This window comes from Trachurus japonicus, chromosome 14, assembly GCF_045865225.1.
Source record: "Trachurus japonicus isolate A0001 chromosome 14, Traja_1.0".
Taxonomy (NCBI): Eukaryota; Metazoa; Chordata; class Actinopteri; order Carangiformes; family Carangidae; genus Trachurus; species Trachurus japonicus.
Window position 1 is genome coordinate 5,897,303 of NC_140920.1, and position 21,283 is coordinate 5,918,585.

The 21,283-nt window shown below is 39.5% G+C and overlaps 3 protein-coding genes across 3 annotated transcripts in view; 2 read left to right on the forward strand and 1 right to left on the reverse strand.

Moving 5' to 3' along the window:
* Nucleotides 1–21,283, reverse strand: part of LOC146974105 (solute carrier family 22 member 4-like) — a 56,290-nt gene that overhangs the window by 2,986 nt on the left and 32,021 nt on the right. Inside the window, exons 2-9 of the mRNA XM_085797203.1 lie at nucleotides 13,748–13,830; nucleotides 13,420–13,656; nucleotides 5,898–6,021; nucleotides 3,866–4,048; nucleotides 2,961–3,064; nucleotides 2,230–2,384; nucleotides 1,912–2,083; nucleotides 799–925 (exon numbers count right to left, since the gene is read on the reverse strand). Coding sequence (XP_085653329.1) covers nucleotides 799–925; nucleotides 1,912–2,083; nucleotides 2,230–2,384; nucleotides 2,961–3,064; nucleotides 3,866–4,048; nucleotides 5,898–6,021; nucleotides 13,420–13,656; nucleotides 13,748–13,830 — 1,185 coding nt within the window. The remainder of the gene's footprint in view (nucleotides 1–798; nucleotides 926–1,911; nucleotides 2,084–2,229; nucleotides 2,385–2,960; nucleotides 3,065–3,865; nucleotides 4,049–5,897; nucleotides 6,022–13,419; nucleotides 13,657–13,747; nucleotides 13,831–21,283) is intronic.
* Nucleotides 8,846–12,966, forward strand: LOC146974106 (sodium-dependent phosphate transport protein 2A-like). Its single transcript, XM_085797205.1, has 10 exons — nucleotides 8,846–9,068; nucleotides 9,168–9,311; nucleotides 9,440–9,551; nucleotides 9,650–9,845; nucleotides 10,322–10,417; nucleotides 10,866–10,917; nucleotides 11,215–11,382; nucleotides 11,522–11,638; nucleotides 12,240–12,364; nucleotides 12,767–12,966. Exons 1-10 carry the CDS (start codon nucleotides 8,933–8,935, stop codon nucleotides 12,881–12,883), a joined length of 1,263 nt encoding a protein of 420 aa, XP_085653331.1. The 5' UTR covers nucleotides 8,846–8,932; the 3' UTR covers nucleotides 12,884–12,966.
* The window catches only part of LOC146974107 (uncharacterized), a 6,859-nt gene continuing 1,703 nt past the window's right edge, over nucleotides 16,128–21,283 (forward strand). The window contains exons 1-4 of the mRNA XM_085798875.1: nucleotides 16,128–16,136; nucleotides 16,342–16,399; nucleotides 16,818–17,138; nucleotides 17,905–18,219. Of these exons, the coding sequence (XP_085655001.1) occupies nucleotides 16,128–16,136; nucleotides 16,342–16,399; nucleotides 16,818–17,138; nucleotides 17,905–18,219 (703 nt within the window). The remainder of the gene's footprint in view (nucleotides 16,137–16,341; nucleotides 16,400–16,817; nucleotides 17,139–17,904; nucleotides 18,220–21,283) is intronic.

Here is a 21,283-nt window from a genome sequence, read left to right on the forward strand (position 1 = left end):
CACTTTGTGCTACATTTTTTATGTATGAAAAGTGCTCTATAAATAAAGTTTATTATTATTACTACAGAGAGTATCCTGTTTGAGCAAAAAAGCTTCTTCTGATTTATGTTCATCCATATTCCTATACAAATCAGAAAGTTTTCCTTTTTTATATAAAGGACAAGATCATTGATATAATTGTAATGACACTGTATGGAGGTGTCTATGGAGTAGTCAGTGCCTTAAATTACTTTTGACAATGACGGATACGTCATTGTCAAAAGTACACGTCTATTTCAAAATGAAACTCCTTTTTTTCAGCTTTCTGTCACCCACTTTTTTCTCATTGCCCAATGTGTGTTTTTTAAAGGGATACGTCACCCAAAATCAATAATTGACCAATTTTCTACTCACCGTCATGCCAAGGAAGGGTTCGGAGAACTTTCAGAGTTATCAAAACACTGTTGGAGTTCCGGCGGGGGGTGGTCCGGCTGGCTGGCTACAATGATGAACGAACATCTTGCAGCAAATCTCGCTTGGGTCAGTACGGACGAGCAGTATGGAGGTATTTGGATGTTTCATAGTGTGTGTTTTGGACGATTCAAAAGTGAACTCAATCCGCCGCCATATGAAAATCTGTTGCCAGTCGGACCGCCCCTGGAACTTCAAAAGCATTTTGATGACTCTGAAAGTTCTCCGAACCCTTCCTTGGCATGACGGTGAGTAGAAAATTATTGATTTTGGGTGAAGTATCCCTTTAAGGGATATTCATCACCTTGTGTTTCATCCTGCATGATTTCAGATGAAGTCAACACTCACACTACAGTCTGCAAAGATGACCCTCGGAGCCTGAACTTTGTTCCACCTAGCAGCCTTTCTCAGTATGGCTTCTGCCTCATCCACACGACCCTTCGAGAGCAGCCAGCGAGGAGACTCTGGGATCAGCCTGTCTCATTACACAACACAGACACAACAGACAGTCTCAGTCTGAATGAGAAGACAAAGCAACAAAGACCGTGATAAGGAGTTAGGACTCAGTTTGGTTGTTATTGACGGTCACAGTGGGTCCTTTTTCAAAGTGTTAAAATCTCTTATTAAGTGGATGCACAAATAAAGAGCCACGGGAAACAACTTTGCAAGTCAGTCCTCTGCTCTGAACACAAATATATGTCAAGTTTGTCAGTGCATTTGCTTAAAGGGATAGTTCAACATTTTGGCAAATTGGCCCATTGCCATAATCGCTATAGTCATAGCAGTAGGTTCATTACCTTTAATTGTAGGTGTAAGCTATTTTCAGTACGGCGGAGCGCAGCAGCAGGCTGCTCAGAGCTACGCTATGGAGGCTAATGGAATTTCTTGGTTTCCCTCATTAAACTCATCAAATTCAACATCCCAAAACTCCACAGCGCTTTTGTAGACAAGTTGTGACCTGCACAACCACCACGCTATGAGATAATGACGGGACGATACGAAACGGAGCCGTTTTCGAGGTAAATACAGGGTAAATACGGAGACTGCTTGCTGAAAAACTGTCCCTGAACGCAACGCGCATCAGCGGTTTTGTATGAATTTACCTCGAAAACGGCTCCGTTTCGTATCGTCCCGTCATTATCTCATAGCGTGGTGGTTGTGCAGCTCACAACTTGTCTACAAAAGCGCTGTGGAGTTTTGGGATGTTTAATTTGATGAGTTTAATGAGGGAAACCAAGAAATTCCATTAGCCTCCATAGCGTAGCTCTGAGCAGCCAGCTGCTGCGCTCCGCCGTACTGAAAATAGCTTACACCTACAATTAAAGGTAATGAACCTACTGCTATGACTATAGCGATTATGGCAATGGGCCAATTTGCCAAAATGTTGAACTATCCCTTTAATAAAATACACAAACACCCCGGTAAGAATATACTACAAGTGTTGTAGTGAGTGTAACCTACCACCAGAGGGGGAGGTAGATCAGGCCAGGTATGGACATAGCCACCAGAAGAGATTTCCAGTCCCTTAAAAAGTAAGTGCACAGGGGCAGCATCATGTAGCCGATAGCGAAGCCCACCATCGTGCCAAGAGATGAGTACAAGATTCGCACGTTGCCAGTCAAAGTTTCAGCTCCTGCACAGAGACAAAGAAACCTGATATAAACAAGGAGAGAATTACAGGAATTCTGACAAATTTCACATTTGCATTATACACATTCATTCTTAAACCTTTTTTTTTTTTTTTTAAGTGTCTCTATTGAATGAGATATTTGTAATTACCCAGCACTAAACCAGCGACAAAGTTGGACATCTGCCCCAAACCATTGAAGAAGAGCAGGATGGTGAACATCGCCCACGAGGTGGAGAAGACTTGTGCAAAGGTAAAAATAGTCTGAATTGCTGTGGTTGCAAAAAGAACTGGTTTCCTGCCAAATCTGTGGAGAGAATTTGAATGAGAGAAAAAAAAAAGACTTTTACTGAAAAGCCAACCACCTCGGGGGTTGGACTTCTGAGCAGCTGCAACATAAAGATGATGAATTCACTTTAAGATCATTAAGATAATAATATCCACCCCGCTACTGTTGGTTCTGCTGCAGGAAGTTACAACTTGATGATCCCTATCAGTAAGCAAAATAGGCCTATGGTAATTCTCAGCATAGTTTTTCCACAACTCAGCTAACGCAACGAGCATAAGTTGACTACTGTTCAGTACATGTCTTAACATGTACAGTGTTACTATAACTGTTCAGTAAAAGTAAAAAGTAAAACACAAATTATGTATTATTTGCCTGCAGTGAAGTACAAAATAGTACAGTAACTAAATTATATTCCTATATTTAACTATTCATACATACTATGTAAAAAAAAAAAAGTATAATTGTCTACTGTAATATAGAACAACTGGGTCAGCAACTGCTCAATGCAACATTACTGTATGTAATATGTTAAAAATTCTGTAAGCTGGAGGTAGAACAAGTTAATTGTGGTGTGAGAGTAGGTGTGTTTGGCACTTGTCTGAGAGCTGTCCTGAGAGGAAGGATCCAATCACAACTCCCGTGAAGAAAACCATGTTGGTGAACGGCTGCTTCCACTGCTCAGTGCAAACAACGTCGAACTGGAAAAGCCACACACATTCAGATACGATGAGAAACCTGGTCCAGGTCCAACCCAGGACGCTTGAAGCTATTATATTTCTGAGTTACATAAAAAAATACTGATAAAGATTAAAAGAAACTGAGGATCCTGCTAGGTTTCTCTTAGTATTCAATATTTTTATCTTTAAAAACCACAACTGGGCATCAACCAAGTCCCAGCAAGATTCATAGCTTTTGTTTGTTTTCTGGAGCTACAGTGTGCTGCGTTGTCAACACCAGAATCTTCTTTTCCCTGCATGACTCATGTAGTTAATGTGCATGAAATATCAGGGTCAATCTACAGATGTGAGATAACACACTGCGTTTTGTAATACAAGGATCTGTTGTGTTGTCCTGTATGCCTTACTACATGATCGAGTTTCCTCAAAGTTTTCACCTTGCCATGACAAGGATGAAACAAAGTTCACACACAGGAAACACATTCAAATCCTTCCATGCCAATGCAAAGCGGATGACTTAACCATCAGCAGATACAAAGACAGTGAAGCCTGATTGGACCGATTGAAAAAACAGGTGGAATTAAAAAGACGGTTTCAAACAAGTTGAAAGCCCATTCAAAGGGCGTGCCACGACAACAAACCAATCACCAATCCTCACATTGTTTACAACGGAATAGTTGTGTAAGCTGTCGGCATTAAACAAACAGTTCCCGACACACCCATAACCTGGAGGATGTACCTGTCTTGCAATGAAAGGCAAATAAATTACAGCTAAAACCCAACAGACAGGAGGCCATGCAAGGTCAGGTCACGCACACTCACCTCAGACACTACGGTGGACTGGTAGATGTCTTTGCTGTAGCTCCACCCGTCCACACACTCCTCCTGCTCCAGGTCCGTGATGTTAACGTCCCTGCCGGGTGCAAACCCCTGAGCGGAGAGGTTTCTGACCACGTCCAGCCGGTATCTGCTGCAGCTGCTCCGCTCCTCTTTCCCATTCACCACCTCTCACACACACAAACACACACATACACATAGACTTTACTGTTTGTGGCTTTTTTCAGGGAGTTGCTATGTACAGTAAGATGTTAAGTGTTAAACCAATGAATGAATGAATGTATTTATTTATTAACAGGGACAATGCACAAAAAACTTTAATCTTGTAAAACAAGAAGAGATGCTTTGAGCCAGGTTATAGCAACAATTGCTAATTCCCGCCTATAGTCCCTGGGCAGGTAAAGTGGGAGCAGATACAGTATTAAAATAATTTGAAATAGGACATAAGTGGCATAATGACCATAATATTTTAAAAATTGACAGAATACACTAATAAAAGCAGGGAACAAGAGCGCCAAATATGATGTTGACTGTGTCCTACAATACCCATCTCTCTATAAAGTTTAACCTGCTGTGTGTATTAGGATCTGTTTATCAGATCTTGATCTTTACAGTTGAAAACAAACCACTAAATTCTTGTTTTTATACACAGGTACGACAAGTAAAAAAAAAGAAAAGAAAAGAAATTCTTTGCCAAACTAACAATTATGCTGGAGTGGAATGTGGCTGGTATGGTGGACTGTCCAAATACTAGCATAATAGTGGATCACATAACATTGCTGAAGGTGTGTTCCTCTCTCTCTGCCCTCTAATTTTCTCTTTCCCGTCTGTCTGTCACGACTGAATGAATAATATAACCTGAAAAAACAAACAAACAATTATATATTGTATGTCAGAGCATGATGTAACTGACAGATGGGAAACTGCATCTCTTCACATAAGTTACACAAATACAGTTCTGTACAAGACATAGGAATATTATAACCAAGTATTTTCAACAATGTATTGTATAACATTTAAGAAAATTCTGTTATATTAACATATTTCGCAAAATTATGTGCGTGATCCACATCCATTACCCCACAGTCTTTCTCTCTCTCTCCAACAAGTTGTTTAATTGTATGTTATTGTTTTTAAACTGTAACACATTTGGTTTTTGAATATGTGGGTGAGGTTTTTATACCTCCCCTTTGCACATCCCAGTCATGATGATTGTCCATACTGTTTTTAAATATTGTTCGTATGAAAATAAAAAAAATATTTAAAAAAAATATATAAAAATTAAAAAAAATTAAAAAATGTTTTTGACTTAGGTGGAATAAAAAAAACATCAGATGTTTCCAAGAGAACTCCCTCGAGGTCTGTGAATTAGTGGATGTGTGATGTATTTTCCACATGTTTAGCCAAAATCTGTTTCTCATTGTTCTTTTATGTACTGTATTTCGTTGAGAGTTTATTTTATATCAATTCACTTCTCTGAGGAAACTGCATCTCAAAGGTGAAAAGAATATTTGAATGAGCATGGTCTTATATGTGTAATTCTGAATTGACTAGAGTGTAGATGTGGTCGGGGCAACAGACCAATTCCCAGTTAATCATGAGAAGTGTAGTCAATAAATTTCCAACCTGACATGTGCATTAGCACTCACTCTCTGACTTGGCGGCTTTGAACACTCTTACACACTGATGTAACATTATGGCACAGTTTGTTTCCTTCTCTCCCCAGGTTGATGAGTCGACTGACAGCAAGGCAAGGCAAGGCAAGGCAATTTTATTTGTATAGCCCGTTTTTACAAACAGTTTGTCTCAAAGGGCTTGAGAAGCGTGGAAGAATATTGGGCTTTCAGGTTTAATCTTTAACAAACTGTGTGATCAGTGTTGCATTTTCTTTATTCCATGGAATAATGACAGGAATACTGTAACATTGGGACGTCCTTTTACAAATGCGTTATGAATCATCTCAATAATTCTGCACCCAATAGAAAAAACATTTACTGATTTACTGGCCCACACTCACCATTATTGGGATGGAGGCTTCATGCCATTCCTCGGTCAGGTTGGCATCTGGTACCAAGCAGCGGTGACTCTGCACATCCATCAGGAAGACGAGGGAGAAGGCACCGAATCCGTTGGGCATAATGCTGAGACAGAGCAGGAAGAAGACAACCTGCTGAAAACGCCCCCATTGTCCCAGAAAAGCTATAGAGTCGTCGTAATCCTTCATAGTCAGAGTCTCCTCTTCTTCCTAGGACTCTTCCTCTTCTTTCCACCGTCTTCCAGCAATGTCTTTATGTTGTGCACAGAAGTTTTTCTTCCCCCAGCTGCGTAAGTGGAACTGAAAAATGATCAGTCATGCTCCGACCTGCCTCCGTCACAGCTGTCATTAAGCAAGCTGCTCAGTGCAAATGAAATACCAACACAACTCGCATTCATGTTGGTCACACCAAAAGGCTTGATGCAGCTTCAGACGACTTGTCCATGGGCAGAGTTCAGTGTCAACGAAGGAGGTAACATGTCCAACACCAGACATGACATCACACATACTCACACACTCCAGGGGCTGCTAAACCAGCCAACCTGAAAAACCTGTTGGTTTACTGCTGGGAGTGTAATCTAATATGTAAAGGCTTTAAAGGGATAGTTCAACATTTTGGCAAATTGGCCCATTACCACAATCCCTATAGTCATAGCAGTAGGTTTGTTATCTTTAATTGTCAACTCCAAAACGCTTTTGTGGACAAGTTGTACAGTAATAATAATGGAACATTACGAGATAGAGTTGTTTTTGAGGCAAATGCAAAGACTGCTTGCTGGAAAACTGCGCCCGACGGGAACACGCATAGACACAGACGGCAAGCAAGGAAACGTCACTTCCGGTTAGGGCTGTGGGGGAAAACAAACCGTGTCCCCCATACACACTCATGCAAAAACGCGGCATTTTAAACCTTTGTCAAAGGCTTTTTCGCCGTCCTGTCTTAGTTTTAATCACATGTATATGCTGACAGAGAGCTATATTTTTAGAAACTCATCACGATCTGGGTCGATTGTTGTCCGTACATTTAAAAATATTAGGTATTTCACAGTCAGTCATATTTGTCTTCCCCCACGGATCTGACGCTCTCTTAGTCGCCGCCGGCCGGCTCTAGACACTCGTAGACACTGCCTGAGTTATTGTGTATTATTTTGCACCGCAAATAAATTCAAAAACCACAACCTGAACTTTTATATCGGAACTTCGCTCATCTTCTCCAAACGTGTAACGCTCTGACCGGAAGTGAAGGTTGCCGACCCTGCTGACTCGGTGTAGGCTATGGCTGTGAAAACTTTATATTTTAAGATGTACGGACAGCAATCGACCCAGATCGTGATGAGTTTTCTAATATATAGCTCTTTGTCAGCACATACATGTGATTAAAACTAAGACAGGACGGCGAACAAGCGTTTGACAAAGGTTTAAAATGCCGCCTTTTTGCATGAGTGTGTATGGGGAAAACGGTTTGTTTTCCCCCACAGCCCTAACCGGAAGTGACGTTTCCTTGCTTGCCGTCTGTGTCTATCCTCGACAACAACTCCATCTTGTAACGTTACGTTATTATCTCATAGCACGGTGAATGTGCAGGTCACAACTTGTCCACCAGAGCGTTTTGGAGTTGTTGGATTGTGTATTTTATGAGTTTGATGAAGGAAACCAAGAAATCCCATGAGCCTCCGTAGCGTAGCTCTGAGCAGCTTGCGGCTCTGCCATTCTAAATAATAGCTTGCACTGATAATTAAAGGTTAACGAACCTACTGCTATGACTATAGCAATTATGGCAATAGGCCAATTTGCCAAAATGTTTAACTATCCCTTTAAGCATTATGGCAAAAGGTGTACACTCATCAAACACATAACTGCAACACTTGCTTTTTCATGAAATAAAATAACAGATTCAAGATTTCTTCTACATACTGAGAGCACGAAATTTTGTCCACAATCATGTTTAAATCCATGTTAAACGAGATTAATGCTGAATCTAATGCAGTTCATTGGTGAATACTTTTCCAGAATCACTGATGAGTTCACCGTGGGTTGAACAAAACAAAAGAGTTTTTAATATAAAATGTACTGTAGCTCTCAGTTTCACTGAAAATAATCTAATCTTATAACAGAGGCAGTAACAACAGATGTGTACATGTGAAATGGGCCAATTCCTGTTGAGATCATGATAAATATTCACATCCATAATGTTTTTTTTTTAATTAAATGCCTAGAGAAGGAGAGGATACTTAGTGAACAATGACAAAAGTAATGTTACGTCAACAACTGTGAATACAATCCACCAGCAGATGTTGCTGTACAGTAGTTGACTTCACTTTCGTAGTATCTACACTTCAGTGTTTTTGCGTAGCTTTTTGCGACCTTTGTAAATTAGTTACTTTGATTTTACATAATCGACTTCATACCTTCTCAGATCCAATAGAAGGGTAAATTAGAAAGTTATTCTTTGATGATTTAACACATTCTTTCCATGTGTGTGCTAGTTTTAATTATAAAGAGGTAAAGGGGTATTAAACTGAAAGAAAAAACAATAAGGATGGTGTTAGCTTTCCATTATACGTCTGTCATGCATGCTTTACTAATGGAGTTAATCTACACCACACAGTAGGACCTCCCTTTCAGTTTTTTCCATGTCTGTCTTTTCTCTTTCTCACCTTCTCGTTTAATTTTGTCTCTCCTTTTTGTCTTTTCTTCTGTGTTTCCTTATTTCCTACTTGTTAGTATCAGTTTAAATCAGTAATTACCTTCTGAAGGAACTGCACCATTTCATCATAAGGTATGTTTAAATGTTATTTGTCAATGTATGTACTTGTACAAACTGCACATTCTTCTATATATGTACTCTTTGTATTATAGTGGTATTGTCAGTAAACCTTTACATAAGCAGTCTATTGAACAATAATATGACTAAGTATTTCCAACACTCTTAATACTACCTAGACTTCAACTTCAACTACAACTCCTCTGACTGTCACACGTATTTAACATTATAAATTCTGCTTCAGAACTGAACCATGGAGACACAGCTGAGATCAGAACGAGTGAAAACAGTTGTATCTGCTCTCTGCAAAATCCCGCTCCTCTTTATCCTGTTGTACCTGTTCGTGTGCTCCCTTGACATTTTAAGCTCTGCCTTTCAACTCTCTGGAGGTAACCACTGTCTATTTGTCAGCTTTACTGTAGTTTTTGATTTTGAATTTTTTTTAGCAGAGTGTGCTACTGTCTGTCTCCCATGTCGCTCCCTTCCAGGCAGGGTAGCAGGAGATATCTTCCAGGAAAACGCCATCCTGTCTAACCCCGTGGCAGGGCTGGTGGTGGGGATACTGGTGACAGTGTTAGTCCAGAGCTCCTCTACCTCCACATCCATCATAGTCAGCCTCGTCTCATCGGGCTGTGAGTTAAAATTTTAACTATTCTGCAACAGTAATAATTAGTTAATAATTAGGTTTGTATGGATGAAGGCGAAACGAGAGACCTAGCCAATCGATCAATCAGTTTAATCTAATTATCTTTGACTGCAGTGCTGGATGTTAGGTCGGCCATTCCTATCATCATGGGCTCCAACATTGGTACATCAGTCACCAATACCATTGTTGCTCTAATGCAGGCTGGAGAGAGGGAGGAGTTTGAACGGTACAGTGGTGTGTGAATGTGTGAGAATGTGTGTGTGTACCTCATAATTTTTGGGTGTGTGCATTTGAAAATAACATGTGTAATTGTGTTAATTCCAGGGCGTTTGCTGGGGCCACAGTCCACGACTGTTTTAACTGGCTGTCAGTTTTGGTGCTTCTGCCTCTGGAGGCAGCGAGTGGTTTACTGAGGCACCTGTCACAGGCCACAGTCGACACGCTGCAGCTCAGCACCGGAGAAGAAGCTCCAGAGCTTCTTAAAGTGCTCACTGAGCCACTTACTAAAATTATAATCCAGGTAATTTGCACATTTGATTACTGTACAGAAGTAGAATAAATATTCTATCAGTATTTAAGACGAATATAGAAGTAAAGCGAGTACGCGCCTCATAAGAACTTGTGAGGTTTTTTTTTTTTTTTTTGCTAAAAATGTAAATCTAAAAACTATGTAAACAGGTAGGTAGTGATGTCAAACTGATTTTGCACAATTATTCCACATCTGTTTAAGAACACAGCCATGGGAATAAACTAGATACACAATGCAAAATGGCCCTTTATACACACCTTTCACAGTTAGACATTGTATTGTTGTTTACATCTGAGTAAGGGAAACAGAGGTCTGTATTATTTATGAGGTGAGAAATCTTGGTCCAAACTTTAGAGCTGGCCACAAAGAGTTGGTGGTTAATATAACGTGTATTTTTTTTCAGTGACGATCTACATCTAAATATGTTAATGATAATATCAATAATAAAATGGTTCTGGCTTATTTAGCTGGATCGATCGGTCATTTCAGCCATCGCTACGGGAGACCAGAGTGTGAGGAACAAGAGTCTGGTGAAGCAGTGGTGTCGAAGCTCAACTGTGGAGGTAATGATGGGAAGTTATTACCTGCTGCCTCTCTTGTAGAATAGAATAGGAGGATATAGTTTTATTGTCCCAGTGGGGAAATTCGTCTTGGACTCGAGTGCCTTCACAAATTTGAATAAATAACAAAATACACATAAGCAGCAGTTTAAAAGCACCCAGAGGGACAGCAGTGGGAACAAATGAACTCTTGATCCAAGTCAGTATATATCTTGGAGTTCGAACTCAGCATGAAGGATGTGACACACGTCCAACAAAACTCTGTGTGAGAGAAAGTTCACAGCACAAGGTTGTTTTGGTACATCAAGCTTCAATATGCATGTTCCACCATCTAAAGCGTAGTGTTTCATATATATTTAATGTGTCATACTAGAAGTGTACAGATTTTGTTACAGTCTTCCATCATCTCCTTGCCTCAGTGTGCCCTCCATCTGTTTATCATTGCTAACAGGTCAATGAAACATCTTGGGGAACACACAACCTTTCACAACAAACACAGAAATGTATGCTACTTTGTCATTTTCTAGAAATTTCTCTGATTTTTGGTTTTTTAAATGTCCATACAATAAAACCTCCCCATCTCCTTGAATGCATTTTCCCTTCCATTTGAGTTTTCCAATGACTAGATTTCACTTGTAAATCATCAATCAATTTGCACTGCAAGTAAAACACACCAACTATCAGATTTTGATGTTTTTTCAGTCTCTCTCTCTCTCTCCTTTACATCTTGGTTGTTTCTTACTCAGATCTTGTTGTCTGTATCAGACCTTCATTATATCTTATCTCTGTCTCCTGCTCAGGCAGACACCTCTTTGTGGACTGCTCCCTGTCAGACTTGACCATCGGCCTGATCCTACTGGCTTGTTCCCTGCTGGTGCTGTGCAGCTGTTTGATTCTGCTGGTTAAACTGCTCAACTCTCTGCTCAAGGGCCAGGTGGCCAGTGCTATTAATAAAGTCATCAACACAGGTAACATGGCAGTTTGACGTTGCTATTCTTAAATGTATTGCAGCTGAACCAACAGCTTTTCCAGTTAACCTAATTTAGAAGTTGCAATTTGAATTGAACAGTGATAATTTACCCCCTCCTCTCCTGTCTTGGCCCGTAGACTTCCCTTACCCCTTCACCTGGCTGGCAGGTTGTCTGGCTCTACTAGTGGGAGCAGGAATGACCTTCCTGGTCCAGAGTAGCTCTGTCTTCACTTCTGCCATCACTCCTCTCATAGGTAAGATACACATAAATAAATATAGATTTCATTAAAATACAATGTATTTCAAGGGATGTTGCAGCTCTATAAACGTTGGTAATGCACACTTACATTTACAGTGTGTACTAACAGGAATAGTGGAAACATCTCTTTTACTGTCAATCCCCAACAGTTAATAAATAACATCCTGATCATTTTTACAGTTCAGCTTTAACAGGAATGTCCAGATCACAGCTCAGCACGTGTGAAAATTGAGTTTGAGCTTTGTTCAGTTTAGTTCCTTTTGATTAATTGTTTTGTAGCTTAAACTGTAAACTTTTATGAGAAACAGGTCATCTGCCCTGATCTTGGACTGACTTATATTTGCTTATCTCTTACACTTGTTGACCACTTACTGTAACTACTTATTGAAGTTTGAAGTACCTATCAACAATTTTTTAAGTTATCATTTGACATCTCAGTGAGCTATTACAGTCGTTTGACCTACCGATGGCTCACACGGTTGATCTTTCTTGTTGTTCACTTAGTCACGTGTTTTGAATTGACTAAAGTGTAAATTTAGTTCAAATGCAGAAAAAGAGCTGCTGCACCTGTTGCTAATCTTACTATGAACCCTCAGGGATCGGTGTAATCAGTATTGAAAGGGCCTACCCTTTAACCCTGGGGTCCAACCTTGGTACCACTACAACAGCTACACTTGCAGCCCTGGCTAGTCCTGGAGATAAACTAGCAGCTGCCACACAGGTGTACACACACACAGACACACACATACACTCTTTCTTTCCTCAGTAATTACTTTAAATTATCGGTTAACTGTTCACCAGAGGGCTATACCGTCAGTCTCCTTATCTGGATCTGCTGAAACATTCATAGACTCTCTACCATTATTTAACGTTCATTCCTGATGCATTCACTCATAACTTATATCTGAATGGTCCTGTCAAACAAAGTGGCTCTATACTTATCCCTCCACTGGGACTGTCTTTGTCTACGTCTTATCTATGCGTTTTTCACATATTTTAAAGATTAGATGATAACTCAGTGAGTAGTTCTCAGGGTGTTCCTCCTGTTCTCACTTGTTGTCGCTCCATTTAACTTGCTTCTGCCTTTTTGCATCTTTTATCATCACCTGTGTCTTTATTTCAGGTTGCTTTATGCCATTTTTTCTTTAACCTCTTTGGTATCCTGCTGTGGTATCCAATACCAGCCACCCGTTTACCCATACGTATGGCCTGTGCTCTTGGCAAATGCACTGCCAGGTAAGAAAAGGAAGCGTTTCTGTTTGTACTGACGACAAATGAAATGTCTAAAAACCTTCGAGGGAAAACAAAATATGATATCAAAAAAAAAAAAACAGAAGCTGACTGTCCATGTGGTTAAATGTCTCCAACAAATTGCAAGAAATACGATCACAGTCTTCCCTTTACTCCATTATTACATCACTAACTGACTAATGGAAGGACATGTATATCATATGAACCTCATGACTTCATTTCATCCTACTAGACATTTGAGTGTGTTAAAACGTGTCATAGTGTAAGAGTTAATGAGTTATGGCCGAAATGAACTGATGTCACAGCGACCTTTGACGACCAAAGTCTAATCCACTCAACTGGCTGCAAATGAATGTTTTGTGTCAAGTCCCTCCAGGCATTTCTGAAATACTGTGTTTTCTAGATAGGATGTACTGTACAGACGTATTGGCAATGACTGGCGGTACAAAATGACTCCACAATGGAGAAACTGTAAACTAACGTATTTCACACATGCTTAGATATCGCTGGTTTGCTGTTTTGTACCTCCTCCTCTGCTTCCTGTTACTTCCATCCCTGGTGTTCGCCCTCTCCATGGCCGGCTGGAAGGTGATGACTGGGATCGGCGTGCCGGTCATTATGGTGATCGCATCTGTTGCTACGGTGAACGTGCTCCAGTCAAGGAGACCTGACTGTTTGCCTCTCAGGCTGAAGAACTGGGACTTCCTCCCCGTTTGGATGACGTCCCTGCAGCCCCTGGATAACCTCATCACCACGGTGACCCTGTGCTGCCGGCAAGGAAGAGGTAAATATCTCAGCTACTATTAGGATAATGAACAACCTGCACTGACACTTATTTAGCTGAAATTTTAACACTTGGCTTGGTCTTTTGCTTCTAGGTTGGAGTTGTAAGAGAAGTGATGTCCCGGCCTCATCACTGGAGACCATTAAGGTCAACTCTGAGAGAAAAACAACAGAGACATGGAAGCAGAATGTGGAAACACCAGAGGCTGAGGAGATCGGGCTGAAACACAGAGGACTTAGTAAACCTGGATGTTATGTTGTACAGCACACTGTGGAAAACAACGGGGAATTGGGAATGAACAGCATGTCTCTAGGCAAAAACAACTGTAACATAGGTGCCATGTGGTCCAACAAGAAAAACACAAATTCAAACAATAAGGGCACGCGACTGACTAGCACTCACTTGTAGGGCTATCGTGTTGTGTCTAAGGGCCGAGATATACTTGCTGTAAACTACGCGTACGCGAGCTGCCGCGCGTATCCTGCGTCGCCTCGCGTCGATATGTGCGTTCGGTCGCAGCCGACGCATCAAACGGACGCAGATTACGCGTGGCAGCCATGATGCGCTCACGTACGCGTAGTTTACAGCAAGTATAACGAGGGCTTAAAGGTGCCAGGTGTCTCACGCATGTAAAGACAGTAGACTGGAGCTCAGTGGTGCAAACTCTACCAGGTGAGCCACATCTGAGAAAACAAAAAGACAGAAGAGTGAGTCTGTAACAGGTTGCAACAAGTTGTTCTGACATTCAACTGTGTAAAGCATGGACAGAGTTAATCAACAGCATGCTGGTGTCTTCCTGTACCACCACACACAGACATAATTATTAACAGACTAGCTTTTATTTAACGCAACTGATGCAAGAGGACTTGGTAAATCCTTACTGAGATATTTAGATTTGAGAAGTTTGGGTCAACAGGTGAACAACAGGGAAAGACATAAACTTTGTACATGTACAGAACTACAATTAATGTATTGCAGTAACTGCCTTATTAAAATGACTTCTGAAGTCTAATTCGCCCCCGCTGAGTGAAAGGAGAAGTCTTCTACAGCAGGATATGAGATGGTCTGCACTAGTTTTTGGTAGTGGTTTTGTGAATTGTTTTATGAAGTGTTTTAAAGCAGAAGTAAGCGATCCGGTCGTTTTGGCTAACTTTCTGTCAGCAGTTAGCAGCCCCCGCCCTCGTCATGGATCTATTGGTCCTCGTCCCTACGTCACCACTTTCACGCGCATCCCTTGGCTGCACACACAGAGAGGACCGCCCCTTTATGCCGTTCTCTCTCCTCATTGGATAAAGGTTGTAGGATACAAGGAAAGTTTTCTCCTCGGCTTACAGCAGAGCAGAGTGACTGACAGAGCCGTGTTTCAGACCAAACACTCTATACAAGTGATTCCCATCGGAAGATATAACTATTTAAGACTTATATTAACACAAATATTCCACTTACTTCTGCTTTAAGAAAATGGGTCATTTTCAAAATTGTGCTCAGGCAATTGTAAAAAAAATAAATAAATAAACAAAACATATAGCATAAGATGTTCAGAAAGTTTATAATTGCAACAGTACAGCATCTTTGTTCACACTATACACAACACAAAAACATCTTCTATGACTCCTTTTACTAAAGACGACTTATATTAGCAGATTTTCAGAAAGGTGAAATTGCAGGAATTGTTAGTCTATGATCACACTGAACCCCTGGAGGATGAAGACCATAAATAAGGTGGTGTTACAATCATCAGTGGAAAGCAAGTGAATAACCAGAAGATCTGAAACACACATGCTCTGATGTTTTTGTTATGAGAACATGTTTCTTGAAATTCTTGCTGTGTTGTCACAACCACTGATTTCTAACTTTACAATTTTAATCAAAACACTGTGGACAACTGTAATATCAGTACGCATTCACCACATTTTTTGAATTCAGCATGAATAAAACGAGAACAAGCTAATTCTTTCCTGATTTATACGAACAGTTTCGAACTACCTGAACAGATACATGGGCCTGAAGCTTGAAATTAGGTCCTCTGACAAAGAAACAATCTGTGGTTTTTAACCGTCGCTCTCAAAGTTTAATTTTATATTTTACTTGTTTCCTGTGAGAACGTTCAGCGAAGCGGATGTGTCTAAGTGAGAGTAATAAATGGGTTGGTTATATCGAGAAGCAGGAAATGTCATGTAGTCTGCACAAATATTCATCGTCATCATCATCATCTCATCAGGTTGGTTTAAAATGTAAAAGCTGAGTGCAGTAGCACATTTGGTCTAAATGTAGTCAGTTGTATGACGACTACAAAAGGAGATATTCATCCTTTATTACTTAGTATTTTAATTGTACATTGTCAGCAGTAACAACCACCTCTTTACTCATACCACAGAACCACAACGATCAGCCAGTGGAGTATTCACAGGTCAACTTTAAACAGGCACGAAGACGACATCACGCCATGATGAATGTGGTGAATAACAGTTTGATTTTTAAAGTAGATTAATTAAATTGAGCAATGAATATTGTTATTAGTTTATTTAACCTTTTCTAAAGACATCTTTACATTATTTATTTCTTTATAGTCCAAGATTGAATTACAAAGTAGCGTAATTATTTTACAGTATATAAATAAAGCTTAGCATAAAAATTACATTTACTTTTTTGTGTGATAACAGACAGGGATTTCCATCTACACGATCCTCACTGTTCTGACAACAGCAGCTTTAGGAAAAGGTACGTCTCACTTTTTAAGTATGTTACTGTAGCTATTACTGAGAAATCGTGTTCACAAGATGGAAACCTTGTTTCGTGAGGCCGTCTCGACCTTTGACCACAAAGATATAATCCTTGAATCAAATCCTCCATGTTGATGACAGCAGTGATGATTCAAGATTTTATGTACGTAAGATTTTACAAAGGCTATAAAAACAACTTGACTTAATGTTAATTTACAGTGACAGTGACAGTGTCTTTCAAAGGAAATTATGATTGTATGTTGTATAATGTTGATGATATAATGTTGAAATGGTTGAGTGGCATATTTTTTTTCCAACTGAAATTAAATGCTGAAAGTGAAGATGCAGAAAACATTGTTTTTTTTTTGTTTTTCATGGAAAAACCTTTATTGTCTTCCTGTTTTCTTGTGTTTTAGGGGCAGTTGAGTGTAATTTTGAACATACCGGAGGTCAACAGTGTTTTGGAGCAGTGGGGCAACCGCTGCTTTTTCATCTGCCAGCTGCAGCAGATAGAGAAATAAACTTAAAAAAGGACGACAAACATCTGATTTTAAAAGTCAAAAATCAGGAAGTGATTTCTTGTGATAACGATTACATTACTCCGTCTGAAGGCTACACCAGTGGAGCATTAAACTTTGGTAACGCAACGAAGAAACACTCTGGAGATTACACTTTGGAAGAATTTAAACTTGATGGTGTTTCAGTGAAAAAAACAATAGTTCATCTACAAATACAAGGTACGTAAAATAAATGAATAAAATGGGTAAATAAAGAATTAAATTATGTAAATATGTTTAAAAAAAAAAAAAGGTGGTACATGGTTTAGGTTACTGCATCTATATTCAATGACTGGTTCTAATCTGAAATTGCAGCTTTGTGTTCAGGTCTGTAAATGAACCGTGCACCAAACCTCTACAGATGGTTAGAATGGATGGATGTTTTTTTCCTTTCACAATTTCTTCAGCTAAATTTAGTGTATTTCATGTCAGTGCTTTAAATGGATTGCAAATATTTAAGAAAAAGAAGAAGATGGGTGCAACGAAAGTGGAGATGCTACTCCTGAGGTGCACATCAGCATTCCAGATAAAAAAACACACATCCACATGTTAGAATAGGCTTTATGCACAGCTCCACTACTTCCTGAACTTAAACCAGCTCCTTTATTTCCTGTCTTACGGTCAGACACACCTGGATTAATCAGTTTGTCCAATAATGTAAGACAGGAAATAAAAGAGCTGGTTTAAGGACTGATAACGTCTGCCTGAGGGTAGTAGCTGAAACAGTTTGTTGCCAGGGTGTGGAGTCTTTGAGGTAGCGAGCAGTGGCGATGTCATGCATAATAAGGAATATTACAACTATAAAACACAGGGGTTATTGTTTTCAATGAAAGTACATGTTGTGATCATGATCAGTTACAACTTGACCCTATGGCTCCATGGTGTACAGAGTTGGCAGTGACACATTGCTTTAAATTATGTAAATATGTATGTGTTTGTCTTCCAGCTCCAGTGTCTGAACCAGTTGTGTCTCAGGTGTGTTTGTCACCAGAACAGATGAAGGTCAGCTGCTCCTCAGACAGAGATGGAGTAGAGATAACTTTGACTTTGGACGGTCACTCACTGATACAGACCAGAGACCAAAGTCTGTCCCCAAGTAGCCACACAACAAACACACCATCACTGACTGGAGAAGCAGCTGAACAGAACAAAACCAGCGTTTCCATCAGCTTACATGGTCAGCTGACAGGAGACTTGATGTGTAATGTTCAAAATAATGTCAGCAGAAGCCAAACTGTTTTTCACCTGACAAGCTGCAAAGGTAAAGTGTTTAAAGAGAAGAATGGTTGATTTTACTTTGTAAGTTTCACTCTTGAACATCATTTAAAATGTTTAGACTGGCAAAAATAATAAATACATTGATACAGTAAAAGTGAAACTTTGCAGGCAGCAAGTAGCCATTTCTAAAACAGCCTTCTGTCTCGCTGTGCTATTGTTTTTTTCTATAATACATTTTTATCCACAGCTACTGTGCATGTTCCTGTGTGACAGACAATAATGTGTAAATGACATGCAATAACTTTTTTTTAACATTTTGTGTGTGTGTGTGTGTGTGTGTGTGTGTGTGTGTGTGTGTGTGTGTGTGTGTGTGTGTGTGTGTGTGTGTGTGTGTGTGTGTGTGCGTGCGTGTGTGTGCATGTGCCCTACATTTAGCTTCCTTGCCTGTTGTGGCTGTGAGAACGACCGTCATCATTCTAGTTCTCGTCACTTTTTGCCTTGGTATCTACTATTTACGTAACAAAACAAGAAACAAGATGGTTAATGAAGGTAAGAGAATGTAATATCTATGATAACTGGAACAGTGGAAAGGCCAGAAAACATACATGAAATCTTTTAAAGCATCAACTGATCATAACATGTGACCTTCATCTAATTAAATTAACTTTGAAATCACAAATGTAGACAAGATTCCCAAAGCAACAAGTAATCTCACACAAACAATGAATGACAACCTTTTTCTAAAGGAACCACAAACTATGGTAATAGTGCATCTAGAGAATGTAAATCTGAACTGAGCTCAGTGAGAGTTGTTTGACAACTCATGGTCACAGCTCCTTGCTACAATAATATTGTCGAAGGCAAAAACTAAAACAATCAGGACATGTGCATATGATGCAGTGAATGCAAAGAATTATAACGCTGTACTAAAAACAACAGTTACTTAAATTATTCTTTTGTATTTTTCCAGGTATTTCCAAGGACGCCGCTGATCCAAGTGACATACAGAATCCAGCATAAACCATAACATCAAGCTTGCAGTAAATTTTACAACTGTGTGTTTACTCAGGGAGGAATACTGTGGAGTCTAAACTTTTGATTTTGTCTCTTATCAAAACCTCTGCCTGCTCTCACCAACATGCTCTATTTACTCAGTCTGCTCTCTTTTGTTTGTCTGCCATATAACAAATCGTTTTGTCATGCTGTATCAATGAAGGTTCCATTAAACTGATGCTTCATATTAAACTTATATTTATCAACGAAAACTGTAACCCATGAGTGACATCTGAAGGATACACAGTGTTCTGCACTTACTATGTAAAAAAGAAGTATAAGCTGCAAACAATGTAGTCACCACGAGGTGGAGCTAATATTATTTTCCTGTAACTACATGAAGGCCATGTATATTTTCCTAGAGCTGCTCACTGTACATACTTGAATGAGGCACCGTTTCCACCATGACTTTACATCATTGTACCTTGTTAAATGACAACAATCAAGTGCACACTGGCTGTGGATCTTTGAATTGTATAATTCAGCTATATATATAGTTATATATATCTATATATATATATAGATATATATATAAAAACCGGCTGATTAATCGGTTATCTGATTTTTTCCCCCCTAATAATCGTAATAGGCATTGGCCCCAAAAAATCCATATCGGTCAGGCCCTAGTTTTTAATTTAATAAAATTGCAATCTTTTACAGTTATTGAATGTTACAACTTCACATTAAAACTATGACTGCAAATCAATTACTTGTGTTGCACTACACCAGAGCACAGTCACTGCACTAATGTTCGTCTGAAGAAATACAGTTAGTACATGAGCTCTTTAAGGTAATGTCCAAAATGTTGTGTAATGTTGTGCACCTGTATTAAATATCTGCATTATATCGAGTGCTCCAGTTGTGTCTTTGGGTTTAGTCCTCGTGAAGTGACCCAACTGCACCTTCCTCTTTAAGGTAAATAAAGATGAGCTCTCCACCACTAAAAGTCACAGTGTATGATGTGTCATGACACCTAGGCAACCACTTAATTTATATTTGGTCGAACAGCTCAGTCTGTCCGTGTTCACAGCAGAGATGGTCTGAGTGACGTTCAAATGACTTATCGTGTGTTGCGGTGACAAACAGAAACAAACTGTGGTTTTTCACCGCCCATCTCACTCTGGGTTTAATTTTCCATTTTACCTGTTGCCCATAAGATACTTCAGTGATACATGCATCGGCAGGCAGGAAATGTTTGCTGCACCGTGTGGTCTTTGCAGCCACTCCCCTCTCAACTTCTGGTTGGTCTAAAATGTACTTATAAGAAACTAAAGGCCATTATATGACAATAACAAATCCACATGTGTTGGAGCCATCTGGTTTTTAAAACATGTCAGACACACTGTCCTTCTACTACTACTCTGCGCCCATGCCTCTATGAATAAATACTCTGCACAACAATTATGAAATTAGAAATATAGCCATCTCTCTAAAACATATTTATGATTGTATGTATTATTCTGAGAAGAAACATTCACATTTTCTGTTGTAGAGCTACCTTTGCTGTGTTTAATTGTCTCTGCAGGGACCCACCAGGTTGAAAACAAAGATTATGGACTATGTTTTTATATGTTTTCACTGGAGTATAAAATATGAGTGAATTTACTCTTTTTATATAGGCCTAATATAACATTTCATATTCATCTTTCTGGAGAGAAGATAAGTTTATGGTTTGTTAAAAATCTGTTTTACAGCAGCTAACAGTATTTTTTATCAATATCTAGACACATTTAGCAAAGGCAGAGCATCTTAGTCCTTTGTTCACTGGCCAACTGTGTGTGACCACACAATAACCACTTCCTTGATTCAGATGACAAAGAGTCAAGCAGAGCACTACCGTCAGTCAGTGGAAATTCACAGCTACAAAGACGACATCGCACCAGTGTGAATGTGGTGAGCAACTAAATTTGGACTTTCAAGAGAACTTTTTGAAGCGATCTCCACTAACCCAAAGGTCAGTCATGTTACTACATGAAATGTTAATAGAAACAAAAATTATAAAAAATAAATAAACAAAATAAGATAAAAATCTTTTGATTTTTGTGCTACAGATA

Excerpts from the sequence above, each read along its gene's own strand:
- LOC146974106 (XM_085797205.1), top strand. The coding sequence starts at position 8,933 with ATGGAGACACAGCTGAGATCAGAACGAGTGAAAACAGTTGTATCTGCT. Across the intron at positions 9,312-9,439 it reads CAGCCTCGTCTCATCGGGCT|TGCTGGATGTTAGGTCGGCC; the intron begins GTGAGTTAAAAT and ends CTTTGACTGCAG. Across the intron at positions 9,552-9,649 it reads GAGAGGGAGGAGTTTGAACG|GGCGTTTGCTGGGGCCACAG; the intron begins GTACAGTGGTGT and ends TGTTAATTCCAG.